The sequence below is a fragment of the Mycena indigotica genome (genome assembly GCF_014461135.1).
Source record: "Mycena indigotica strain 171206Taipei chromosome Unknown Mind.scaff0018, whole genome shotgun sequence".
Lineage (NCBI taxonomy): Eukaryota > Fungi > Basidiomycota > Agaricomycetes > Agaricales > Mycenaceae > Mycena > Mycena indigotica.
In genome coordinates, this window is record NW_023503017.1 from 563700 (window position 1) to 587781 (window position 24082).

A 24082-nucleotide genomic window follows, 5' to 3' on the forward strand; every position below is an offset into this window, starting at 1 on the left:
GCGTCATCAGAAACCGCGGACCCTCACCAGTCTTCTGTCCAATGTCGTTGCACCAACCACCTGCGACCAATCGTGTCGTCTCAGGATTAAGACTCTCTCAAACGCCGTCTACGCCGTCTACGGTGGTCTCCCTGCCCGTTCAAGGTCTCAGCTTCTCACCGCCGACTTCGAACAGCATGCAGCCCGTCGGGATGTGGCAAGAATTCCCGGGCCTGCGAGGACAGTCTTCTCAGAAACAAACCCATTTCGACACAACTGCCAGTGCTATCAACAGTGCTGGATATCCTCCTCTTTCCTTTCCTGCCAACTTGAACCACATCCGACCTTTCGGAGTTGAATGCTGATGCAGAAGACCCCAACGAGGAACGATACAAGCCTATGCGCTTCACCGGGTTCGTGCGAGCAATAACTGACGAACAAGGCTGGCCGTCCCTTTGTCCTCGGCATCTTCATGCAAAGACGATCGCTCATTGGCTCCCGCCTCCGACAGACAATTATAAGCACACCATGCGTCCATCTGGCAGGTCATGATCCCAATGACGTTGCTACCGTGCGCCTTGTCCAAATTCGAAGTGCAAGTTTCCAGAAGAAAAAAGATGTCCAATCACTAAGGGCCCGAAAACTGTATAAAAGCTGCCCAGGGTCGGCCTGCATTCTTCACTCGAACTCACCTCGTTCAAGTAAACTCAGCCTCCTCACAAAGATGTTCGCCAACCTCAAGTACACCGCCGTCCTGGCCCTCGCTGTTAGTCTCTTCACTAACCAGCGCGTCAAGCACTGACCTCTCTTTCTAGACCCTTGCTGCCGCCGCGCCTAACGGCCTCGAGTCGCGCACTAACCCGCCCCCATCCGACTCCCCCCAATGCTGCAACAGCGTTGTCTCTTCGACCACCAGCATTGCCTCAGCCATCCTCGGTCTCTTGGGCATCGACCTCGGTGGACTGAACGTCCCTGTCGGTCTCAGCTGCTCCCCGATCACCGTCATCGGCAACAACTGGTAGGTTTTCCTCGTCGTTCAGCGCAGCAGTCGCTTAATTTCCTCCAGCGGAGGCACCACCGTCACTTGCCAGGCGCCTCAGCAGCAATGGGGCGGCCTCATCGCCATCAACTGCCTCCCAATCACCCTCTGAGCGGCTTTAGTGGACCGTGGTCGTATAGTACACTTGGTTTTGTGGTTGGAAATTTTAATTTGTTTGCTTTTTGCAATCTCCGAGTCTGGAATCCGCGCATGAAGTCATACCTCAGGATTCAGGAATGTCCGACACTGCTTGCTTCTCCGTCAGACCGGCATTGAGACGTTATCTGTAGCTCCCGCCAGGTGCTGCGTTCTGCGCAAGAGCTGTTGCTCAGCGTTGAATTTGCATTTGAGGACAGAAATAAGCTTGAAGTTGAAACTTGAAAGCCTGAGCCTGAGCAGAAGTGCGAGTAGACCGTTATCAATTTGAGTTTGTTTAGAGTCTTGCAACGACGGTCGCCAATGCTGCTGGACTGGCCCTCAGCTCTGTGAGCGCCAGACCAATGCCCGTGGATGACTGAAAAAAGGAACATCTTAGAGATGTTGACAACAATCACTGGGACTTGCATTCCATAATATAGGGTGCAGTTTTTAAAGATTTGAGTATTAAAAAACGGTTTATAATTTTTGGTGTCCCAAACTGGTGTTTGTAAACTGGTTTGTAAACCAGGCAACCAAGCATGTGACATTTTGATGTCACAATATAAAAAAAATTTAGTCCTAAATTCTAGCTGAAAGGGTTACCTTCATATCTCTTTTCTCTCAGTCACCTATGGTACAGGTCATAATTTGCTATATATTATGTACAGGACCTGTAATTCATAATGTTGATCAGCTGGCAGTAGTCAGATCACTTAAGTCACGTGACTAGCCTGGTTTATAAACCAGGAGGCCTGTGAAATCTTTCCAAACCAGGGTTTATAAACACTGGTTTATAAACCAGTTTGTAAACTGGATCAAAAAACTGCACCCTACCATAATAATAATATCAGTGTTCGCCCTAAGCCCCCTCAGGTGGGCTTAAGATGGTGGGCTGGGGGTAATTAAGCCCTTAACGGTCACATGTTCAGCCATCACTGGCTGGTCAGTGATGGTAATAACATATTCTGTCACAATATGAACTTATGTGATAGCCTTTTGATAACTCTGAAGTTAGAATTTGGTCATAGTTATCTGCAGAAAAATAATATTGCACCATACTTAAAAACATTCTGAAAATAAATATTAAAATGACAGTTAAGGGGGTTAAGAGTGGGGTCTTAATAAGGCCTTAGGCTTACTTAAAGCTTAGAAGAAGGACCCCTTATTAAGGCACCTAGGGCAAACACTGTAAGGGCAACCCCGGAGGCCTGAGATCAAGGTCCTAGCAGGGGAGGATCCAAAGAGTGAATAGAAGTAAGCAAATACAAGTGAGGCTGACCTAGCAGGGGAGGATCCAAAGAGAAGAAACTCTAAGGGTCCGCCTGCTAGGTAGCGGAACTATATACTGCGCTCTTGACGCGCCAAGGTTGATCGTTGCTCCGTGCAGTATGCCTGCGCCATGTCGCAGGCCAGGTCCCAGGGGGATCGCCAGGCGGGGGGCGGCGATGCGCCTGACGGAGGCGGTGATGCGATCGCCGGAGTCGGAACCGGAGTCGGACCGGAATCGGAATCGTCTCCGAGGGGCCGAAAGGGAGGTTCCCCTGACATCACCCCCCCCTTTGAATGCGGCGTCCCGACGCATAGACCGGAATGGAATCGAGTCGAAGGTTGCAGAGGCGATGTGCCGTGGTTTGCCAGGGTACTTACGATAGAACTCCGCGATTTTCTCCGGGGCGAAGACGCGGTCGAAGCGGACCCACTGGTCGTGCGACGCGTCGTAGCCTTTCCATCTGACGGGGAATTCAGCCGTTTATACCTCACCCTTGCGTCCAGGATTTCCTCTACTTCCCACTCCGGGACTCCGTCCTCGAGGTCCGGAGGGGGCTGGTCGTAGCCGGGGCGTCCGTCGAAGGGGTCATCTTGGGCGAGCTCGAGCTTGACGACGGGGAAGACCGGGTGGAGCTTCGAGTAGCGCGGAGGGAGGTCGAGCTTGTAGGCACCTTTGCTGATCTCCGCGACTATCTTGAACGGTCCGAGGCGGCGGTGGGAGAACTTCTCCGAGGGGCGAGTCGTCCTGATGTCAGAGGCATCCAGCCAAACACGGTCGCCAACCTTAAACTCCGGAGACGGAGTGCGTCTCCGGTCGTAGTAGCGCTTGTACTCCTCTTTGGCCTTAGTGAGCGCGGCCTTGGCTTCGGCAACACCAGTGGCGATCTGGTCGCGGAACTCGTTCACTGACTCCATGGCGGAACGGACTCCGGGTTCGAAGCCCATGCGCGGGAGCCGTCCCGTGTCCGTCATGAAGGGGACTTGTTGCGTGGAGGAGTGAACGTGGTTGTTGTAGGCGAACTCCGCGGCCGGAATCAGCTCATCCCAGTCGTCCTGCTGATAGTTGGTGAAGATCCGCAGGTATTGCTCCAACTCCTGGTTGACGCGCTCTGTCTGACCGTCCGTCTGTGGATGATACGCGGTGGACGTGGCTGGCTTGATGCCGATTAGACGCCAAAGTTCTCGGGTGAAGTCCGCGATGAACTGCGAGCCGCGGTCGGAGACGTACTTCTCCGGAGTCCCGTGATGGCGCCAGACATTCCGGTAGTAGAGGCGAGCCGCCCCTACTGTGTCGACCGTGGTGTGACACTCCGAGAAGTGGGCACGCTTCCCAAGGGTGTCGGACGACGACCATGATCGTCGTACCCATGGGCCTCCGGAAGCTCGACGATGAAGTCGACGGAGACGGTATGCCAACGCTCTGGGGGCGTTTCCGTCGGGTGCAGCTCTCCGTGGGGCAGTCTCCGGAGTGCTTTGGTGCGACAGCACAAGTCACAGGTCGCGACGCACCGGCCAATATGGCGAGACATCTGAGGCCACCAGTAGTTCCGGGAGACCAACTCCAAGGTCTTGAAGCGACCAGCGTGTCCGGCAACTTCGAGTGTCGTGGCAGAGCTCGATGATGCGTCTCCGGAGGTCCTTATCCTTAGGTACGACAATCTTCCCACGAAAGTGAAGAAGACCACCGGAGACAGCCCACTCGTCGGAGCGCGAGGAGCGGGGGCCTCGAGCTTGACCTTGGACCTTTAGGAGTTGCCGGGCCGCTAGTGCGACGGGCTCCTCCAGGTCAGGCTCACCGGAGAGGGCATCGCGGATGTCGCGAAGGAGTTCAGAACCAGGGCCGGAAACGGAAACGCCGAGAGCGCGGACATGGAAGAGTTCGGGCCGCAGAAGGACGACGCCGGAGTTGTCGGAATCGATTCCGTGGTCGGGTCTCCGAGAGAGGGCGTCAGGTCGGCCCATGTCGCGGCCGGGCTTGTGGTGCAGCGTGAAGTCGAACCGGGAGAGGTAGAGGGACCAGCGGGCCTGTCTCCGGTTGAGGTGCTGCGTCTTCCTGAAGTACTCCAGATTCTTATGGTCAGTCCAAATCTCGACGGGATGCGCAGCGCCCTCGAGGAAGTGTCTATACTCCTCGAGTGCGCGGATGATCGCCAGCATCTCCTTGTCGTGGATTTCGTAATTGCGCTGGACATCATTTAAGCTTTTGGAATAGAATGCTACAGGGTGCCACTTCCCGTCCGGGGCGGATTGTGAAAGAACCGGCCCCGTCGCATAATCAGAGCTGTCCGCCTCGAGTCGGAAAGGCCGTGCGTCGTCCGGAATCGCCAGGACCGGTTCCGAGGTGACTGCGTCCTTGATCGCTTGGAACGCGGAGGCCTCCGCGTCGCCCCAAGTCCATTGCTGGTCCTTCTTGGTGAGCACGAAAAGAGGGCGCGCAAGGGTCGAGAAGTCCCGAATGAACCTGCGGTAGAAATTAGCGAACCCAAGGAACTGCTGAATGTCCTTCTTGTTTTCCGGAGTCGGCCAAGCGGAGACGCCTGCGACCTTGACGGGGTCCATTTCGACGTGGTTGTGGGAGATGATGACTCCGAGGTACTCGATTGACGATTTTTCAAAGTCGCACTTCTCCGCTCGGAGGTACAACTTGTGCTCTCGGAGTCGCCGCAAGACCTCCTGAACGATCTGCCGGTGTTTCCGGAGGTCGGAATGGGCGATCAGGATGTCGTCAAGGTAGATCATGACGTCTCCGGAGAGGATGAGGTCCTGGAAAATGTCATTCATCATCGTTTGGAACGTCAGGGAGAGTTTGTCAGGCCGAAATACATCACCAAGGGCTCGAACAGGCCTCGGTTAGTCCGGAAAGCTGCTTTCCACTCGTCACCTTCCTTGATCCGGACGTTGTTGAAGCCCCAACGGACGCCGAGTTTGGTGAAGTAACGAGCGCCTTTGAGCCGGTTGATGAGGTCGTTGATCAGCGGAAGGGGGTACCGGTTTTTGACAGTCATCGCGTTGAGAGCACGGTAGTCCTGGACGAAGCGGAGTCCGCCGTCCTTCTTCTTGACGAAGAAGACCGGAGACGCCATCGGAGACTTGGAGGGGCGAATCCGGCCCGTCGAAAGCCCTTCCTCAATGAACGCGTCGAGCCTCGCGTTGCTCGAGGGGCGAGATGGGGTACACCTTGCAGTTGGTGGGCTTAGCGTCGGGGACGAGTTCAATGGCGTGGTCCCAGGCTCTCCGCTCCGGTAGCGTGTCGAAGGACTCCTTGTTGAAGACGTCCTGAAACTCCTTAGCCCAGTCCGGGATCTCGGAGGGCGGAGGGGCGGAGTTCCTGGCGAAGGCTTCGGCCAGGCGCTGTGAGACAGTACTGCCAGCGCGTATCTCCTCCGAGGGGCGGAACGAGGTGTAGAAGATGCGGTCACCATCTTCAAGCTGACCATCGCCTTCGTCGTCGTCGGAGTCCGGCATCAGATCAGGCAGGGCGGAGTCGTCACCGGAGACGGAATCGTCTCCGTCGTCAGGCCCAGAGAGGTCCATGGCGCAGATCGAGGGGAACGGGCCGGAGCGGAGTCGCTTCTGGAGCAGCCGGAGTCGCCGTAGCTCAGTCCGTTCAACGCGTTCTTCCTCACGGCAAGTGGAGCAGCCGCGGGGGCACTGTGTCATCTTGACCTCCTTGGTTTCCCAATTGATTTCCGGGTTATGCTTCCGCAGCCAGGAGTACCCCAGAATAAGGTCTTGTTTACCAAGATGAGTGACGGCGAAGTTGAACACGCTCGGAATGGCCTTTGTAGCGTAAGACCAAGTCCGCGATCTGGTTGATGGAGCCGGCGTCGTTCGGGGTGCCATCAACGTTAAAGACCGGAATCGGTTGCGCCAGGGTGCGGACCGGAATGCCATTCCGGCGACATAGTTCGTGTCGATAAAGTCGGAGGTGGCACCACAGTCAACCAGGCCAGAGAGCGAGAGTTTAAGCGCTGGTAGTGGACTCTAGCTCCAACGGGAGGTGGAGGGAGTTCACTCCAGGGGAAGCAGCGACAGTGTACTGCTTGGGCAATTTCTTTTCCCAGGCAGTGAGGCGGCGAAGGACGATGACCGGAGTCGCGGGCGGAGTCGGAAACGGAGTCGAAGGGGGGGGGGGGAGGGTATGTCTTTCGTTTCAGGCTCGTTGTAGGGCAAAGGAATTGATTCGTCATACAAACAAGCGAAACGATTTACGGACGCGAACGAGGGCACGGGACAAAATCCTCTCCGGCCATCGACTCCGCGGCTGTTTCCGGCAGCGCAGCTGTGTCCGAGTAGCGGGCGATCAACTCCGCTAACATCTCGTCACCGAGTTGTTGGATCACCTCGTCGAGGATGTCCATTGAGCGGACGTCCCGGGGGGGGGCAATCCCGGGCGAGATGGTTTGGGTCGCCGCACCTGAAGCAGGCGCGACGAGGGGCACCCCGAGCCCTGGTGCGATCCAACTCCATAGGGACGGGAGCTGGAGGCACCGGGGGGGCGCGGGCCGCGGGTGGCACGACCGGAGCCACCGGGCGGAAAGGGGCCGGAGCCGGGATGCGGTTGACCGGAAACGGAGTCCGAATTAAACCGCCAGGCGTCTTGGGGGCGGCTGACTTGATCAGCTTGGCCCGGACCAGGGCCTCGTATTGACGGAAGGCCCGGGTGCGCCAGCTAAGGTAGTCCCGGAGGTCCGGGGGTCGTTCGAGGACGTGATTCCGTTGTTGATCAGGGGGTCAAGTCCGTGGCGGAACTTGGTCACCTTGACCAACGCGTCTTCGAATCCGGCGAGGTCCATCAGGTCCTCGAAGTCGTCGGTGTACTGGTAGACATCCTTTGTGCCCATGTGATAGGCGGAAGTCTCCAGTTTGGAGAGAGCATGATCTTGCTCGTTCTCCTCGACGAACCGGAGTCGAAACTCGGAAACGAACGAGCCCCAGGACGGAAACGGAAACGGGGCTTTGCTTCCGTGGCGCTCCGCCCATTGCTGAGCGGGTCCTTCTGCCATAAACGACATGGCATAGCGGACGGCCTTTTCCTCACTCGCCTCTCCGTTGACCACAAAGGCCTCAGGGGCAAGGCGGGCGTAGGTGCGGACCGCATAGAGGAACGCGCGGCCGCGTTTCCGATCACCGTTGAAGGTGAACGGAGGGTTTGGTCGTAAGACCAATTTTGAGGCGAGGTTGATGTCGCCAAAGAGGGCCTCGAAATCGCCCTAAACCGGAGTCGGAGTCGGAATCGACGTCTCCGGGGGTGGTGTTGTTTGGGGTCCGCCAGCAGTATTAGCGGCGGCAGCGGCAGCGGAAGCCTGGGTGGTGAGAAGAGTAAGGGCCTCAGTTAGGCGGTCGATTTTCGCCTCGAGTGCATCCAGCCGAGTGTCAGCGTCAGGAGTAGCTCCGGAAGGCATGACAGGTGCGGGGACGACAGGAGTGACAGAGGAGGAGGGGACAAGTGGTAGGGGCGGTGACGAGGGCGGAACGGACTCGTATTCCGAGCCTGAGTCAGCGCCGAACCTAGCAATCTTGTCCGGTTGATCCCGTAGAGAGTTTCTTCTGCTGTAAGGGCAACCCCGGAGGCCTGAGATCAAGGTCCTAGCAGGGGAGGATCCAAAGAGTGAATAGAAGTAAGCAAATACAAGTGAGGCTGACCTAGCAGGGGAGGATCCAAAGAGAAGAAACTCTAAGGGTCCGCCTGCTAGGTAGCGGAACTATATACTGCGCTCTTGACGCGCCAAGGTTGATCGTTGCTCCGTGCAGTATGCCTGCGCCATGTCGCAGGCCAGGTCCCAGGGGGATCGCCAGGCGGGGGCGGCGATGCGCCTGACGGAGGCGGTGATGCGATCGCCGGAGTCGGAACCGGAGTCGGACCGGAATCGGAATCGTCTCCGAGGGGCCGAAAGGGAGGTTCCCCTGACAAACACCGTGAATCAGAATCCATATCTTTTGAAGTTTTTGCAACATGCAGACTGAGAGCACTTTGACAATAATGATCCATTTCGATTAGAAAATGGCACAGATCGGTGCAACCCGTGCAGATACACGGATTTTACTAGTATCTGTACGAACGGATAGAACTTTCCATATCCATACTGTAGCAATTTATTCAATTCGGCAGTCACGTGTCACACCAGCCCTCCTGCGCCGAAATATTTTTGGCATGTCACAGGCTCACAACCAGATGCTGAATATCAAAGCAACAGAAGACTATCAAAATTTTTCTAGCAGCCCAGACATGCCAAAATATTTTGGCCGTCACACTGTCATGGATAAGACCTGGCCCGTCTGCTCCGGCGCTGGTGTCGGGCCATTGCGGGCCCGTAGCACGCAGCACGTGACGACGGGGAACATGCGCCCCAGTAGGAGGAACACACACGTGGGAAGCACGTGACCGAGAACGATGTGTCGAGCTGTCGCCGAGCCCAACTCGACACAAGGGGACTGGAGAGGAGTGCTAGGAGGTTAGGAGTAGCGCCTGGCCCACAAGGGATGTAAGATCGTCCCCTCTGCGGCCAGGAACGGGAGCTAGGAGGAGGAGGAGAGGCCAGGGTGTCCGATCACCCCCATTGCGGGCCCGCGTATATAAGACGCGATAGTGTACCCTGTACTCTATCGCTTAGATCGTCTAAAGAACTACCTTACTCCGTGCAACGGTGCAAGGAGGCATTATCGACTCATCGGGCCCGACACGACCCGATTCGAACCTTTGACCACCGACAGCGACAAGGGACCGAGTTCATGGGCCCTTTTGGTTTCGATCTACCCCGCCCGCCGTACTTGCGGGCCCGACCATCTGTCTGTTCTGTTCTGGGCGCGCGTTCTTAGGAGGAGTCCTTGCACGGCCTGACCCGAAGTCTGACACACACAGAATATCAGGCAGTGCCAAAATTTTAATTTCAGTGCCAATGTCACTGGACTTTCAGGCGCCGAATTCCATAAATTGTTACAGTATCGACTTGTTAATTAAAGTTGTCAACTTTGTTTGTCTGCAACTGTAAGTCTTGACTGCATATAGGAAGGTATGGCCATGTTTGCGATCTCCGTTAAATGCAAATAGGGGGGGGTTTGGTTGAAGGACCGCTTTTAAGGCAACAGTAATGTCACCAAATACAGAAAGTCATGAGTTGGTCATATGGATGCCTGTTAATTTCATGTGACCACCCTTAGATACCACTGGCCAGCTGCAAGCTGCAGGTGAGTGTCAGGGGAACCTTCCCTTTGGCCCACTGATTCCAACCCTGATTCCGGTACGATTCCGACTCCAGTGATCGCATCATCGCCTCCATTGGACACATCACCGCCCTGCCCTGGAGATCCCCCTGGGACCTGGCTTGCGACATGGCACAGGCATACTGCTCTGAGCAACAATCACACTTGGCGCATCAAGAGTGCACTATATAGTTCAGCTACCTAGCAGGCGGACCCTTAGAGTTTCTTCTTGTAAGGGCAACCCCGGAGGCCTGAGATCAAGGTCCTGTCAGGGGAGGATCCAAAGCGTGTGAACATTGGTAAGCAAATACAAATGAAGCTGACCTAGCAGGGGAGGATCTAAAGAGAAGAACTCTAAGGGTCCGCCTGCTAGGGAGCTGACTATATACTGCTTGTCCGTAGCTGCCGCTGTCGGGCACAGAAGGCTTGAGCGGGGTTGCAGGCGAGGTCCCAGGGCGACCGTCGGGAGGGCGTTGATGGATCGGTGATTGTGCGGGTGAGATGGAGGGCCGGACCGGAGTCAGAACCGGAATCGGACCGGAGTCAGACACGTCTCCGAGGGGCCGAAAGGTGGGTTCCCCTGACACTTCTCTTTGGATCCTCCCCTGCTAGGATCCTGATTTCAGGCCTCTGGGGTTGCCCTTACAGTCAGCAGCTTTATGGGTGCTGCAACAATCTTCTATTACTGACCCATTTCATTCAATTAGGCCAGTCATGGTCACATCGGATTTGTTGGCTGAAATATTTCAGCAGGTCACAGGTCACAGCCAAATTTGGTCCTAAAGTGTCCCAATCAGGAAGACTTTCAAATTTTCCATGCCTGTGGGGTGCCAAATTTCCTAATCGGGTAAGAGGACACGCGAAATTCAGTCAAATGGTCATGGGTCATATGTCCGCTGAATTGATCACAATGGGTCAGTATGTTCCATGCCACAGGCAAGGACGATTAAGCTTGTTACCAGATAAGGTATGTAACTTCTGCATCATTTGTATGGAAATCTGGACCCATGATACATGCAAGGGTACCGCAGATCATCAGCTGGTGACATGACATCACACATGTCATATAGGGTAGGGTAGGTCACTGGGGTGAAATTTCACTTTTTGGACTTGTGTCTGGGGAAGGTTCATGGACATCCAGGAGGGCCAGAAATGCACAGTTATATGTTTTTAGGACTTGTTGCCAAACAACATGGAATGTTTCAGGGCCTATATCCCAATTGGGAGAGTTTGATGATAAGTACAGTGCTAAACAATGACATATAAGCATGTCATTTACATCTTCTTCTTTTCTTCCCATATGGTATATCTTAAATGGCCCTGGCATAGAATCCAATGAGCCCAGTCCTGTGTCCTGTACAGACACTGATGACAAACAATTTCCTTTTTGGGAAGTCACATGGCTTAGTCATGCTTACGTCAATAGGGTAGGGCTGGCTGGTGCTTAATTCACTTTTTTCAACCCGATGTCTAGGATTTTTTTGCGTCGTACCCTTGGATATATGTAAAGATCAGCCTCAGCCTGTACTGTAGCATTTTAATCAATTTGGCGGTTACACATCACACCGCCCTTAAAACGCCGAAATTTTTTCAGCGGCCACACGCAACAGCGACAAACGCTGATCATGATTTCACCTGGTAAATGGACCATTTTTGGCGGTTACACTTGGAGGCCTTGGACACCGAAAATTTCAATTCGGCGCCAATGTCACACGCATTTCGGGCACTGAATTGATTAAAATGCTACAGTATCTGCCCCACAAAAGTCCTCTTTTTTGCCCGAAACACTGGTGTGATATACAATACTTGCTCCAGCATTCTTGAAATCAATTGCATAAATTAAGTAGATAACATAATTAGTTAGTTTCTTTGACCATTGACTAGTAACATTTCCTCAACCTATGTGATCGACACTGTTTTGTATTTCGGAATGCAGCAGGTGCCCCTGTTGTTGACGACGCTAGCTGTCCATGGACGTCCGTTCCATTCGGAGCCGGTTCGCATGCCAGTCTGAGCACCTCAACGCCGAACTGTCATTGACATCTATCTGAACGGGAGGAGCAAAAAAAACGGAAAGAAAAAACCTGTTCGCGTACTTTGTGCATGTGTCTCACATCCGTGGCCTTCTCTTCTCTTTTTCACTGACATGGTGCTCCTAAGCCCTGAAGTCTGCTTCAAGTTGCGAAGAAAAATTAATATTCACCCTGTCAGCGCTGTTCTCCACTTTTCACGTGGGCGCGAAGCCACTCTATCATCGATCGGCCTGGCGCTGACAGCGAAGTGCCGCCGCCACCGTCGATCTCCGGGCGAGGCCCTTGCTCCTTTCGTCCACCTGCGCAAAAACTGCTACTGCGCGACAAGACGGCGGCCTCGTCGACGGGCTCGGCCGTTTTGCCGCCTTTGAGCACTGGTAGGCGCAGCCACTGCGTTAGGCCCTCGCTCCCAGACCAGGCATTGGCAGGCAGGCGCCTGGCGCTTCACTCAGGGGATACATTCCAGCAGAAGTTCTGCATGTCGTGAGCGTCACGATCCCTGACTTGTGAAAGGGAGGCCTTATATACTGGACATGAGGGTGGGATCGCGTTGCTGGTGTCATGGCGAGTGTCGCTGCCTCCCTGGAGAACATCTTCGCGTGCGTATGCGGCCAGTCTCCCTCTCCGCGCTCATGGCTGAACAACGCGCAGGCCGGTGCTGCTCGGCACGTGGTTCAACGCGATGGTTTACATGCTCGAGCTGGTCCTCGCCTACCGGTTCTTTTCGAATAAACAACGTGCGCCCGTCGTTTTTCCTCTAGTGTCCGTGCTGATACCTTGGCAGTGCGCTCCCCTGGCGCAAACACCACCCTCGTGCGCTGGGTGGTCATCTTTCAGCTGTTTATTGACACTGTGGGGACAATGGGCGCCTCGGCATATGCTTATATCGTGCGTTTCAACAGCCTGTCTTTTGCACCCTGACCGGTCCGCAGTTTCTCGTCACGCACTGGGGTGACCTGGGCTTCTTGCTCAACACGACGAATCCGTGGCCCAGTGGTATCTATGTATGTTCCTGGCCGCCTTCATTTTCCCTGCGGCTGACCCTTGCAGTGCATCACCTCGGGGCTCAGCGGGTTCACTGTCCAGCTGTACCTAATCTGGCGCTACGGAATTCTGTCCGCAAACTCGGGCCGGTCGAACGGCTATCTTGTGTGCAGCGCCCTGGTGTTTACAGCGCTGGTGGGGCTCGGCGGCGCGCTTGCTGCGGGAGTAATTGCCATTGCTTATGGCAGCCCCACGCACAGTATGCGGAGGACTATCAGGCCCTTGTCCATGTACGTAGAGTCCCTTTTATTCCTATACCTTTCGGCGGCTGACGGTAACCCAGGGTGTGGATCATTTCGTCTGTCGTGACCGACATAGGCATCGCCGTAGCGCTGGTGGTTCAACTCCGTTCCTTCAAGAGCTCGTTCAAGCGCACCCGCTCGTGCGTGTCCCGTTTTGCTTTTTTCCCATATCTGACTTGTGTGTAGTGTCATCCACCGACTCATCGTCGGCGCGATCCAAACAGGCACCGCCACATCCTTAGTGGCAACGGTGGTGCTGCTTACGTTCCTCGTCTGGCCCAACACCACTATTTCGTTTGCGTCAGGCTTCTTCCTGGGCCGCCTCTACGGCTGCACACTGCTTTTCAACCTGCTCACCCGCCGCATGGGCGACGCAGGGGACTCTACTGAGCGCTCCGATGACCACCTCAGCTTCTCCGGCTCACGCATGGCCACCTCCGGGGCGCGTGACCGCGAACGCGGAACAAGGCTGGACACGCTCGGCAGCGGCATCCGTGGGTGTTGCGGTATCATTTTTGTTTCATGTGGCTGACGCGACAGCAGACGTGCATCGCATCGTGCAGGTCGACAAGGACGGCGAGATCCGCAGCGCCGGTACAGACGCGAAGGACGTTACGGTCCATATCGGCGACCGGGATGACGTGAGCGTCGGGGATTCGGACCGCAAGGCGCGCATCCCTGAGGTCATTTAGAGAGTGTTGTTGGCCTGAAGGAAACACATATGATACAGATGTAGTACTAAATGGAATGGTAAAGTACAATACACTTCGAATTTTTGATGTCCTGTGGCAGCGAGCGCTATAGCCGTAGGCGGTGACGTAACCTTATCGTGACCCGCTTACTCTTCTCCTTCGTTGACCACTCTTAGAAATCGGCTTGCGACTTGAAGTGGCAATACATCTTAGATTCGGGTGCAGCTTGAAGGACGCTGGTGCGCCACTCTACACCGTCATCTTGCTTAACTTTACTTATCGTACCTTATTGCGCACTGGGCCACTGGCTGTTATTCGTCGCCTATAATGGAGAACCCAAAAGACCCCCGTGCTTCTAGATCTTGCGGTGCTGGTACTCGACTGCCCTTGTGGACAAAGCTTCTCGTAATGCGCACGCCCACAAAGCGCTGTGGGTGTTGTGCTTTGAAGACAAGGACTTGGATTGGCGAAGGTCCCGCCGCCACGGTATATGAAGGCGGCTTCCCCTTCAACTTCTCCAAAGCCCACTGCCATGTCTACTCCTTTTGCCACTCTTCCTGTTGAGACCATCGTCGACATTCTACGGTTCTGTTCTGCAGAATGCTCACCCGTCATGCTCCCCACTCCGCCGACCTTTGCGGAGACTTGTCGCACCATCGCAGGTGCTGACCTGTCCACTCTCTCGCAAGTATGTCGCGGATTCGCCACCGTCATTCGCGACACTCCAAGCTTGTGGTCGACGATTACCATCGACTTGCGATGTTTTACACACATCTCGGCGGACGACCCATACCACGGAAACAAGAATCAAGCGTATAGGGCGGATTATAATGTCATTATCAACCTGGTCAGGCGCGTATTGGAACTGGGGAAGGACACACCAATCACCATCAACTTCGTGCAGGCCCGCGATCTGTATCCCATCCAGCTCCTCGAGCTAGTCGCCCAATCCGCTGGCCGTTGGCGCGATGCCACCTTCTATATCCACCCAGTCATGCTCCACGGTCTCTTTGCTGTTCACGGAAATCTCCATCGCCTCGAAAACCTCACAATTGTGCGATGCCTTGGCGATGTAGAGGACCTCGCATCTTCGCTCGAGAGACCTCTTTCATGGTTCTCGGTTGCCCCTCGTCTCACTCAAGTCAATTTTCCTGGCCCGCTCCGCGTTGGACTGCTCCACATTCCCGTCGAGCAACTCGAGCATCTTCAATGCAGTCCCCAGTATGCCGATATCCCCGCCTTCCTGCAAATTGCCACCCGAATGGGGCCAGGCTCCCAGCTCAACGTCGAGCTGCATGTCGACTGGTTTGAAGATGATATAAGCAATGCAGTCCATCTCGAAGGCCAGCATTTCCAGCAACGTGTCGACAGTGCTTTGCAAAACTTGCGAATCACTGCCGTTCATGATCAATCACCGGACTATATCGCGTGCTCCGACGGAAGCGCTGTTGGCTTCCTCCTGCAATCCCTCCGCCTCCCCAATCTCGATTCATTTGAGCTGATTGCGGCACCGCAAACCCCTGTTCCTCTTGTTTGGCCGCAGGACGCGGCCCTGGGGTTTTTCGGGAGCTCCTCGGGAAAGAACTTGACCACTTTAATGCTGCAAGATGTCCGCTTGTCTCCCCAGCAGCTTTTGGCTGTCCTCCACTGCCTCCCCATCCTGCAAGATCTTTCCTTCGCGGATTTCGTGGGTGACGATCCGGACGACGGAGACGATATTCCGGCCCTCTTCACGGACGAGCTCCTTCACGCGCTCTCCCAGCCTCAGGGCCAGCTCGTCCCGCGTCTTGCCCGCCTGATGGTCACCTCCAAAGCGGCATTTGCCGAGCCGGTGTTGTCCAGATTTATTATGCAAAGGCTGCGCCCTGGGCAAGTGTTCACATTTACGCTCCTGTGGGTCCCGAGCTTTGCGTCGATGTTTGAGGCGGAGCTGGACTATGCTATTGAACGCTGGGTGGAGGCCGGACTTCTGTGCTGGGAGAGTCGGGACTTTCCCAGCTATGCTAGGGATTGATTGTGGAATACCAGTATTGTGGGAACTGAAATTTAATACTAGTACTTGTGGCATGTTAAACCAGTTAACTCGAAGGCCGCGAGTCAGAGTCCATTGAACTTGCAATTGAGTGATCATGACTAAGTACTACTAGTACTAGTAGGCGACAAGTAAAAAATATCCAGCGGACGCCGACGACACGCATCACAATTGAGCGGAACGGTGCACATGGCTCCGAGCCAGCATCAGTCCCTTCTCAATGTGGGGAAATGCGCGTGGCCTCGTCAGGTGCGTGAAAATCATGGGGGATCAGCACAAGATGAGCGTTTCGCTTCGTCTGGATCTGCGAAGGCAAAAATAATGGAGCTGGGACGAGCTATATGCTGCTGCAATGTCGACCATATCCAGCTTAGGTTCTAGCTGCTATTGGCTGGCTGGCGGGCCCAAGACGGCCCTCACAGAATTTGGTAGTGTCCGTTGACCGTTGGTGTTCCCGTAAGCGTGACACTGGCATCTCGCATCACTCGCGTCTCTTTCTTGGCGTCGTCGTCATCTGCTCGCCCTGGCACATGCGTCTCCCGGCATTCTCACTCTTCGCGTCAGACTGGTTATATACCTCCTGGCAACTCCCCGTCGGGCCTTCATCCCCCTCCTCCCAGCGGTGAGCCCCGTTTGGTGTCGCTCGCTATGCTGTCCGTTCACTCTCTCGCGGTCATTCTCGGCGTCGCCAGCCTCGTCCAGGGTTTGGTCTCTGGTACTCTGGCGCGCGCAGGCTAACTGAGCTCGCCACAGGCGAGGTCTATAATACTTTTGACGGTCCCGGCTTCCCAGCCTGCAACAATGTCGCGAAGATTTACTACCCCACCACCGTCGACGAGATGGCCGCCATCGTCAAAAACGCGAGTGCAAACGGAATCCCCGTTCGGGCTAGCGGGGTGCGTTCACCGTCTGACCCTCTCTGACTCTGCTCATGCTAATGAATGTAGAACGGACACATGTGGTGTATGGCCCTTTCCTTGACTACGAGCTCGTCACTGACCATGTTGTAGACGACACCATGTGCTCTGATGACCCGAAGACTATCATTGTGAGGACGGAATACGTCAACCGCATCTCCGACCTCCAGCTCAACGGTGCAACTGGCTCGGTTGTCGTTGAGGCCGGTACCACTTTCCCCCAAGTGTGCGTCGCGCATCCCCTTACCGTTCATCTTGCTTACGCATAGCAGCGCCCAATGGTTGCAAGACCGCAAGGCTGCGCTTGGTTATACCCTTGGTGTGTTTACTGTTTTCTTTCCCCGACATGCTTACTTATTTTGACCAGTCAACTGGAACATCACCCTCGGCGGTGCCATCGCCATGGGCGCCCATCGCTCCTCCCTGCGTGAAGAGTCACAAGTCTCCGCTGCTGCTCTCTCGATGGACATCATCAACGGCAACGGTGACATTGTCCACGTCGAAAAGTCCAACTCGGACGACTGGCTCGCGGCTACGACCTCGCTCGGTCTACTCGGCATCATTGCTCGCGTCAAGATTTCCATTTTGGCCGACTACAAGGTCTGGGCGAACCAGACCACTTTCGACGAAGACCAGATCTTGAACGGCGATCTTCACAAGCTGGTGTCGCCCTATGTCACTGCCAACCTCTGGGTGCGTATTTGTCTCTCAAGTTCGTATAATATGTTGACCTTGGTGGTATTCCCAGTGGTGGCCCAGCGTCAAGAAGTTCCATTTGCGCACGTACGGTGTTGTCCCCGTCTCGACTTTTGGAAATGCTTTCCAAGTATGTTTTAACTTTTTACTCCTTTGCGTGTACTGAAGCTGCTTACAGTCGACATTCTCTGTCACTTCCCTCGAAGGCGATCTCGCTCTTTCCCTCCTCAACGGCGGACAGAACTCCAGCAGTGCCAACTTCTTCTCCGCTGGCATCTTCTACGGACTTTGGTCATTGCCCAATTTCCATGGTATGGATGCGACGCTAGTCTTTGCATATTATCTCATTTTCGTCGCGTCTAGAAACTGTTTTGGACTTGCCTCTCCTTATCTGGCCCGTCATCGGTCGTGCATACGATGTGCTCATCGGTGGACTTTACCCCAATCAACGCCCCGAGTGGGAGTACGACCTGCACGGAAAGACCCTTGAGCTTGCTGTCCCCGTCGACCAGGGCCCTGCTCTCCTTCGCCGCGTTCGCCAACTCCTCGACCAGAGTGCCGCCGACGGCAAGGCCGTTACCTCGACTTACCGCAGGTGGGTGTGATAATTCCGGTTCTCTTTTGCTTAACTTATGTGCTTTAGCGGCATCAACATCAAGTTTGGCCGCCCCTTCGACAGCTTCCTCGGCCAGACAACTGAGCGCATCGGGAACCGCACCGCTGATTGGTCCAAGGTAGGCTATTCGTCTACTCCCAATAGCTGCAGCCTAACATTGGTGATAGGGCGCCATGATGTTTGACTTCCCCTCATTCGTACCCACCACTGGCGACCGCCACCGCTTCAACGAACAGTGGTATCTTGACCTCGCCAAGATCCTCGTCGACGAGTTCCCCGTCCGCCCCCACTGGACGAAGAACACGCGTGCGATCTTCCAGAACTCGGTCAAGAACCTCTCCCCCGACGTGCGTATTTGTTGCCTTCATTTTCAAGGGGCTGATCATCTTTCTGCAGAGTCTTAAGCGCTTTGCGGCCGTGCGGGCCAAGTTCGACCCGAAAAAGACGTTCAAGAGCGTTGTTGGAGAGATCATCGGTGTTGTGTAGTTGCATTGGCTAAAGGGACTGTGAAGCAAACAATGATTAGTACTCTCGTTTTTTTTCTTGCTGTTGTTGGTTTGCTAGGCCTAAAAACAAAATAGTAATCGGTACCACCATGTTCACTAGCGTTCAGTAAGCTGTGCGAGTGAGTTTATTAGTTTGCGGGAGAAACCCGGAGAATTTTTCTCACACGTCAGTCACGGTAAACGTGGACAGCACTTCGTTCTTTCCCTCATGAGCGATTTTCTAACCTCGTTGCCAGTCGAGCTGCTCCTCGTTATAGTCGACCACTTCGCCGAGAGAACTCTGCCGTTGAAGTCACTGTCTCTTGTCAATCGCAGGCTCGGTGCCGTCTCGCAACGCAAGCTTTTCAGCCACTTGACGCTGCGCCGCCCGCCGCCAGAGAGCTGGTCCACCGTTGCCGACTTCCCTACGTCTCAGCATCTTCTTTCCGGGGTCTCCTCTCTCACCTTGCGATTTCTGAAGGACTCTTTGGACGAGCCGGATATCGGGCCCGTCCTGGAGGCCCTCCTGCAGCACAGCCAGCCCCGCCGGATTATCATGGAGGGGACGAATTCCGACCCGCGCTGGGACGTGGTGGCTCGATTCATCCAGATGCCGACGCTTCAGGTGCTGCATCTGGTGAATATCTTTGGACTTCCTGCCCGCGAGCTGTTTCGGGTCCTGGCGGGAAGCAACATCCAGGAGCTTGCACTGATCTGGTGTGTCTATAAAGGCCTTGACGGCGAGGCGCCAAGGCAGATACCACAGGTGCCCATCGGGTCTATGGTCCACCTGCGGCGCCTTATCTTGGACGGGGACTTGCAGGATAGTCCCCGTCTGTGGTCCTCGTCCCACGCAGCAAAATTAGCTAATGTGACTGAGCTTCGCGTGGGCGTGGTAGGCCTTTTGGTGGACGTACAGCACAACGCCGTTATCACAAGTGTTGCACACAGCCTCGTAGAGCTCGAGCTCACGAGCAGCAGTACGATCATCCTATCAAAGGTGGTCCACACTAACTTTCCCTAGTCCGGCGGAAGCCACTGGTGCTCCCACCCCTGCCCTGCCTGCGGGTGCTTGTTCTCTACACAGATCTGTCAACCGACGCCGATTACCTTCCGCTTGGCCTCGCAGAGACGCTTCATGCGCTACCGGAAACACTGGACACGCTCACCGTCATCTTCAATTTCGTCGTCGGAAATCCGGACTACTTCCGTCCCTCGCTGCGCCAGCTGCCAATATTCTCGCCAACGTCCGTTCACCACCGAGACTGGGCTAGTTTGATGATGCATTTCCACCTTTCTGCCTCTGTGAGGCAGATCAAGGATATTCCACTGTCAGTGGTGTTGACTGTGGAGGATCAAGAAGATATTTGGAGGGAGTTTTGCAGAGGAGTGGGAAAAGCTTTCAATGGTTTCCAGCTTCCACATTTGACGAGGAATTTTGGTCCAGATAAGCTGCTGATTGTGTCTTCAAATCCATACCATGACTTCTGACCAAATGCAAAAGTCTATAGATTCCAACTATAAATTGAGAGGACATGTTACACACAACACAAATACCTAACATGACTGAAGGATTAATTTTTTTATTACTTATGGTAATTTGATCAATGATGAAAATGAGTTCAGTAATGCATGTCCGCTCTATTCAACTTGGAATTTAAATAATACAGTACTAGACTATTTTACTTATTTTGAATGGCATTGTTGGCATGACATCATATACAAAAATCTGAATTTGTATGATCTCCTTACTTGGAAGTTCATGCTACTGAAGACGTCAGAAAATGTGCAAATTACTGCTTGTAAAGGGGTAGGCCAGCAAGCAGCTCAAATAGACTTATCTGTGAACTATGTAAATATTACTCGCCAAAAGGGCATGTGACTAGAAGTCATGTGCGAGATATATTCTTGATTCTAACTTGATTTTTCCCTTTATGACAAAGACCTAAGAACATGCCAAGAACTTGCCTAGGTTGGACCCCAGCATGAGCACGCATCAACTGCTCCACATATGATGTTTATTTGAGTCTATTTGCAAGGGGGGTTCAAGATCCTTATCAGGGCCCAGGCACATAGTAGGAGGGTAAAAAGGACTTTTTCTGATAAAAGATTTAAGCCTCATATGGGGATGGGGACACTAAAAACACTGTCTAAATAGTCCAATTTCTGTAGTTCTTAGCCCCCAGATCCATAGATCACTTAATATGTAGGCCCATGAGCTTGTAAATCCAAGGTGTGATCATTGTGTGACAAGGTGTGATCATGTTGTGACAAAGACTATTTACTAAAAACCTAATATGGTCTAGCATGGTGTTTGAAGGCTCTGGGTATAATTTTAAAAGTTTTACAAATGTTGAATTTTTTGCACCACTTTTGATTACATTAGCGGTCACATGACGCGAATCATGGGAACATATTGCCTTATCTGGCAGGAGGGGGAGGGGGGTCCCCAGAGGGTTGGAAAAAGACTTTCTAACTGTCAGGGGAATCCCTGCTTCAGCTTCCTTTGGACCTTCTGAGTGCATCTGAGGCACATCCGACTAGTGCCCCCTCAGACGCTCCGACCCATCCCAACCATTGTCCACAGCCTCCTTCACCTGCACAATCACCGATCCGTCAAGACCCTCTCAACGATCACCTTGGGACAGAGCCTGTAACACCGCTTAGGCCTTCCACACTCTACGTCGGCAGTTACAGATGACCAGTATATAGTTGGCACCCTAGCAGGCAGACCCTTAGAGTTTCTTCTCTTTGGATACTCCCCTGTTAGGACCTTGATCTCAGGCCTCTGGGGTTGTCCTTACATATTTCTTATGACTGATCTAGATATTGGATCTAATGTTTATTTCTATGACTGATTGTTCATGGTATACCATAGCAAACATGCTGTGATGTATGCCTAGTGATTGTCAAAGTAGTATCAAGAATTAGAGAACCCCCCTGCTTATCTATGTGGAACCAAATGTATTCTGAGTAATACTAAAGCCAGTACTCACCTCTCGTCGCTTGGCGAGTCATGCAGGTACATGATCTAATTGCCCCAGAGAACATTGTAAGGTTGTTGGTGGCGGGGAGCACAATGATCCCGCCTTCCCCTGCTTATCTATCTATTCAAGTTGAATGTCAGGGGAATCCTCCTTTTTGGCCTCCCGGCCGGAGACGATTCCAATTCTGGTCTGATTCTGATTCTGATTCCAGTCCAACCCTGCGTCGCCCTGGGACCTGGCCTGCGATGCTGCCCAAGCCTTCTGTGCCTAACAGCAGCAGCCACAGACAAGCAGTATATAGTCAGCTACCTAGCAGGCAGACCCTTAGAGTTTCTTCTTTTTGGATCCTCCCCTGCTAGGACCTTGATCTCAGGCCTTTGGGGTTGCCCTTATATTGACCCAAAATCAAAAATCACAATATACATATATAAAGCTTCAGTGTCTGAGCCCCAATTGTTAATAGAAAGAAAAATCAACTAAATAAACTCATCCCTACCTGAGTTTCTTATCTATGGACAGGTTGATGGTTCTCTCACAAATGATATTATTGACACCTAATGAACTATTCTTGAACAAATCTATATTTTTTGGGGGGGGAATATATATGCATACTGCGATTTCAATGAAATTTCAGACTACGTAATATGCTTACCATCAGACATTGCCAAACATGGAAGACTTAAGTATGATGATATCAAACTATTATTATCTGAGTATACAGGTATGCAGTGGTAGAGTGGAGATTGTTGTATTATGTAAATCACCCAAACATGAAATAGTATGACTACTGTAATTTTTAGTATCTGCAGGAGTATATACAAGAGTAATGGAAGTGGGACTGGTACAATAGAACTCGAGTCCCACTTTCCTCCATCCCAGTCCCATTCCCGAAGTCCCGGAGTGGGACTCATTATGACACATCACCCCCCTTTGATGGATTGACGCATGTCACATCAACTGGGTTGCGGCGCCGGCCGGGGTCTTCCACCCTGGACCCCGACCAGGGTGTCGCCCTGGACCCACCCTGCCGGGGGCATCCGCTTGCTGCGGGGCCCGCTGCGCGGAGCGTGGAAGTTCTTTCTGGTGTGCCTTATGTGTTTATTTGCTCTGTCTGCTGAAGTTTGATAGGGTGGCAGCGCTGGCCGGGGTTTTCCACCCTGGACCCCACGCTGCCGCGGGCTGCCACTCGCCACAGAGGCCTGCTGTGCGGAGCATCATTAATTTTTTTTTTTGGTTGATATATTATTCTAACTGTTTGTTTAGCGCTCGGCTACGCATTCTTGGCACCATGAAAGTAGGACTCACACCATCAAAATGGGACTGGGCAGATCAAAGTGGGACTGAATCCCATTTGAAGAGTCCCAGTCCCACTATTCTCATCACTCCTCACTTTTCTGCCATATTTTCAATACTTAGCTACCTAGCAGGCACACCTTCAAAGCTGCTACCCTTTTAGGCCTTGGTGTATAATACATATAGGGATGTTTATGAACGGGTTTATAAACACCTGTATTTTACTTGTTTACAAGCAGGCATTCTGGGAAGTGTCAGCGTCGGGCTCAGGCCGTATCGGGGCATTGGGGATCCGACTTCGAGAGGGTCTGAGGAGCACGAGAGATGGGTGTTAGCCCGGAGAATAGACGATATTAGCCTAACAATCAGTTTGTCATTGATAGTAACTGAACCTTTTAACATTAATGACAAACTTGTCAGACTGCGGGTCGGGCCGTGCAAGGACCTCTCCTAAGAACGCGCGCCCGGAACAGAACAGACAAATAGTCGGGCCCGCAAGTACGGCAGGCGGGGTAGATTGAAACCGAAAGGGCCCGTGAACTCGGTCCCTTGTCGCTGTCGGTGGTCGAAGATTCGAATCGGGTCGTGTCGGGCCCGATGAGTCGATAATCGTCTCCTCGCACGGAGTAAGGTAGTTCTTCAGACGATCTAAGTGATAGAGTATAGGGTACACTATCGCGCCTTATATACGCGGGCCCGCAAAGGGGTGATCGGACACCCTGGCCTCTCCTCCTCCTCCTCGCTCCCGTTCCTGGCCGCAGAGGGGACGATCGTACATCCCTTGCGGGCCAGGCGCTACTCCTAACCTCCTAGCACTCCTCCCCAGTCCCCTTGTGTCGAGTTGGGCTTGGCGACGGCTCGACGCGTCGTTCTCGGTCACGTGCTTCCCACGTGTGCGTTCCTCCTACTGGGGCGCATGTTCCCCATCGTCACGTGCTGCGTGCTACGGGCCCGCGATGGCCCGACACCAGCGCCGGAGCGGACGGGCCGGGTCTTATCCGTGACAAAACTAAACCTTTCATCAGCTGTGCAGCGCCTGCGTGACTGATGAAAAATTTGTTGTATGGAGCTCCAGGCCCCGCAGGCCCACTCCAGCCAGTGATGGCAATGATGCCATCCATCCAAGCTATTTTGTTGGTCCTGTCTGCAGCCTTTTGCCTGTAACTAATAATAAAAAAATTGTCAGATCAGCCACGGTGTGACATGTGACCAACAAAATAAATAAAATAGTTGAGTATTTCATCTTGAAAATATATTAAAACTATATGGCACTAGGCCAATCAGGCTGGTGGGCCTGAAGTGTTTGTAAAACCTAAAAACTGTTTTATAAACAGGGTTTTGACATTTTTTTTTACAAACTATTTATTAATGACAATATTCTCTTCAAAACGAAGCCCTATTCCCTTTAGATTCCTCC

The 24082-nt window shown here is 53.4% G+C and overlaps 5 protein-coding genes across 5 annotated transcripts; all 5 read left to right on the top strand.

Annotated features, from left to right (window-relative positions):
• Positions 1 to 646: 646 nt before the first annotated feature.
• On the top strand, positions 647 to 1130 carry MIND_01410200 (Hydrophobin 2; the record flags this gene model as incomplete). Its single annotated transcript, XM_037370498.1, has 3 exons — positions 647 to 745; positions 795 to 997; positions 1046 to 1130. The coding sequence occupies exons 1-3, from the start codon at positions 704 to 706 to the stop codon at positions 1128 to 1130; spliced, it is 330 nt and encodes a 109-aa protein (XP_037213090.1). The 5' UTR covers positions 647 to 703.
• Positions 1131 to 12222: 11092 nt separating this feature from the next.
• On the top strand, positions 12223 to 13639 carry MIND_01410300 (uncharacterized protein; the record flags this gene model as incomplete). The annotated part of the gene is made up of 8 exons (XM_037370499.1): positions 12223 to 12260; positions 12313 to 12398; positions 12446 to 12549; positions 12594 to 12665; positions 12712 to 12935; positions 12989 to 13087; positions 13134 to 13441; positions 13491 to 13639. The coding sequence occupies 8 exons, from the start codon at positions 12223 to 12225 to the stop codon at positions 13637 to 13639; spliced, it is 1080 nt and encodes a 359-aa protein (XP_037213091.1).
• A 490-nt stretch (positions 13640 to 14129) lies between these two features.
• On the top strand, positions 14130 to 15653 carry MIND_01410400 (uncharacterized protein; the record flags this gene model as incomplete). The annotated part of the gene is made up of 1 exon (XM_037370500.1): positions 14130 to 15653. One exon carries the CDS (start codon positions 14130 to 14132, stop codon positions 15651 to 15653), a length of 1524 nt encoding a protein of 507 aa, XP_037213092.1.
• Positions 15654 to 16165: 512 nt separating this feature from the next.
• Positions 16166 to 18386, top strand: MIND_01410500 (D-arabinono-1,4-lactone oxidase; the record flags this gene model as incomplete). Its single annotated transcript, XM_037370501.1, has 13 exons — positions 16166 to 16293; positions 16364 to 16374; positions 16425 to 16567; positions 16619 to 16634; positions 16682 to 16814; positions 16861 to 16907; positions 16956 to 17281; positions 17337 to 17414; positions 17463 to 17595; positions 17648 to 17879; positions 17928 to 18018; positions 18068 to 18247; positions 18297 to 18386. Exons 1-13 carry the CDS (start codon positions 16202 to 16204, stop codon positions 18384 to 18386), a joined length of 1572 nt encoding a protein of 523 aa, XP_037213093.1. The 5' UTR covers positions 16166 to 16201.
• Positions 18387 to 18614: 228 nt separating this feature from the next.
• On the top strand, positions 18615 to 19876 carry MIND_01410600 (uncharacterized protein; the record flags this gene model as incomplete). Its single annotated transcript, XM_037370502.1, has 2 exons — positions 18615 to 19365; positions 19410 to 19876. 2 exons carry the CDS (start codon positions 18615 to 18617, stop codon positions 19874 to 19876), a joined length of 1218 nt encoding a protein of 405 aa, XP_037213094.1.
• Between the last annotated feature and the right edge of the window lie 4206 nt (positions 19877 to 24082).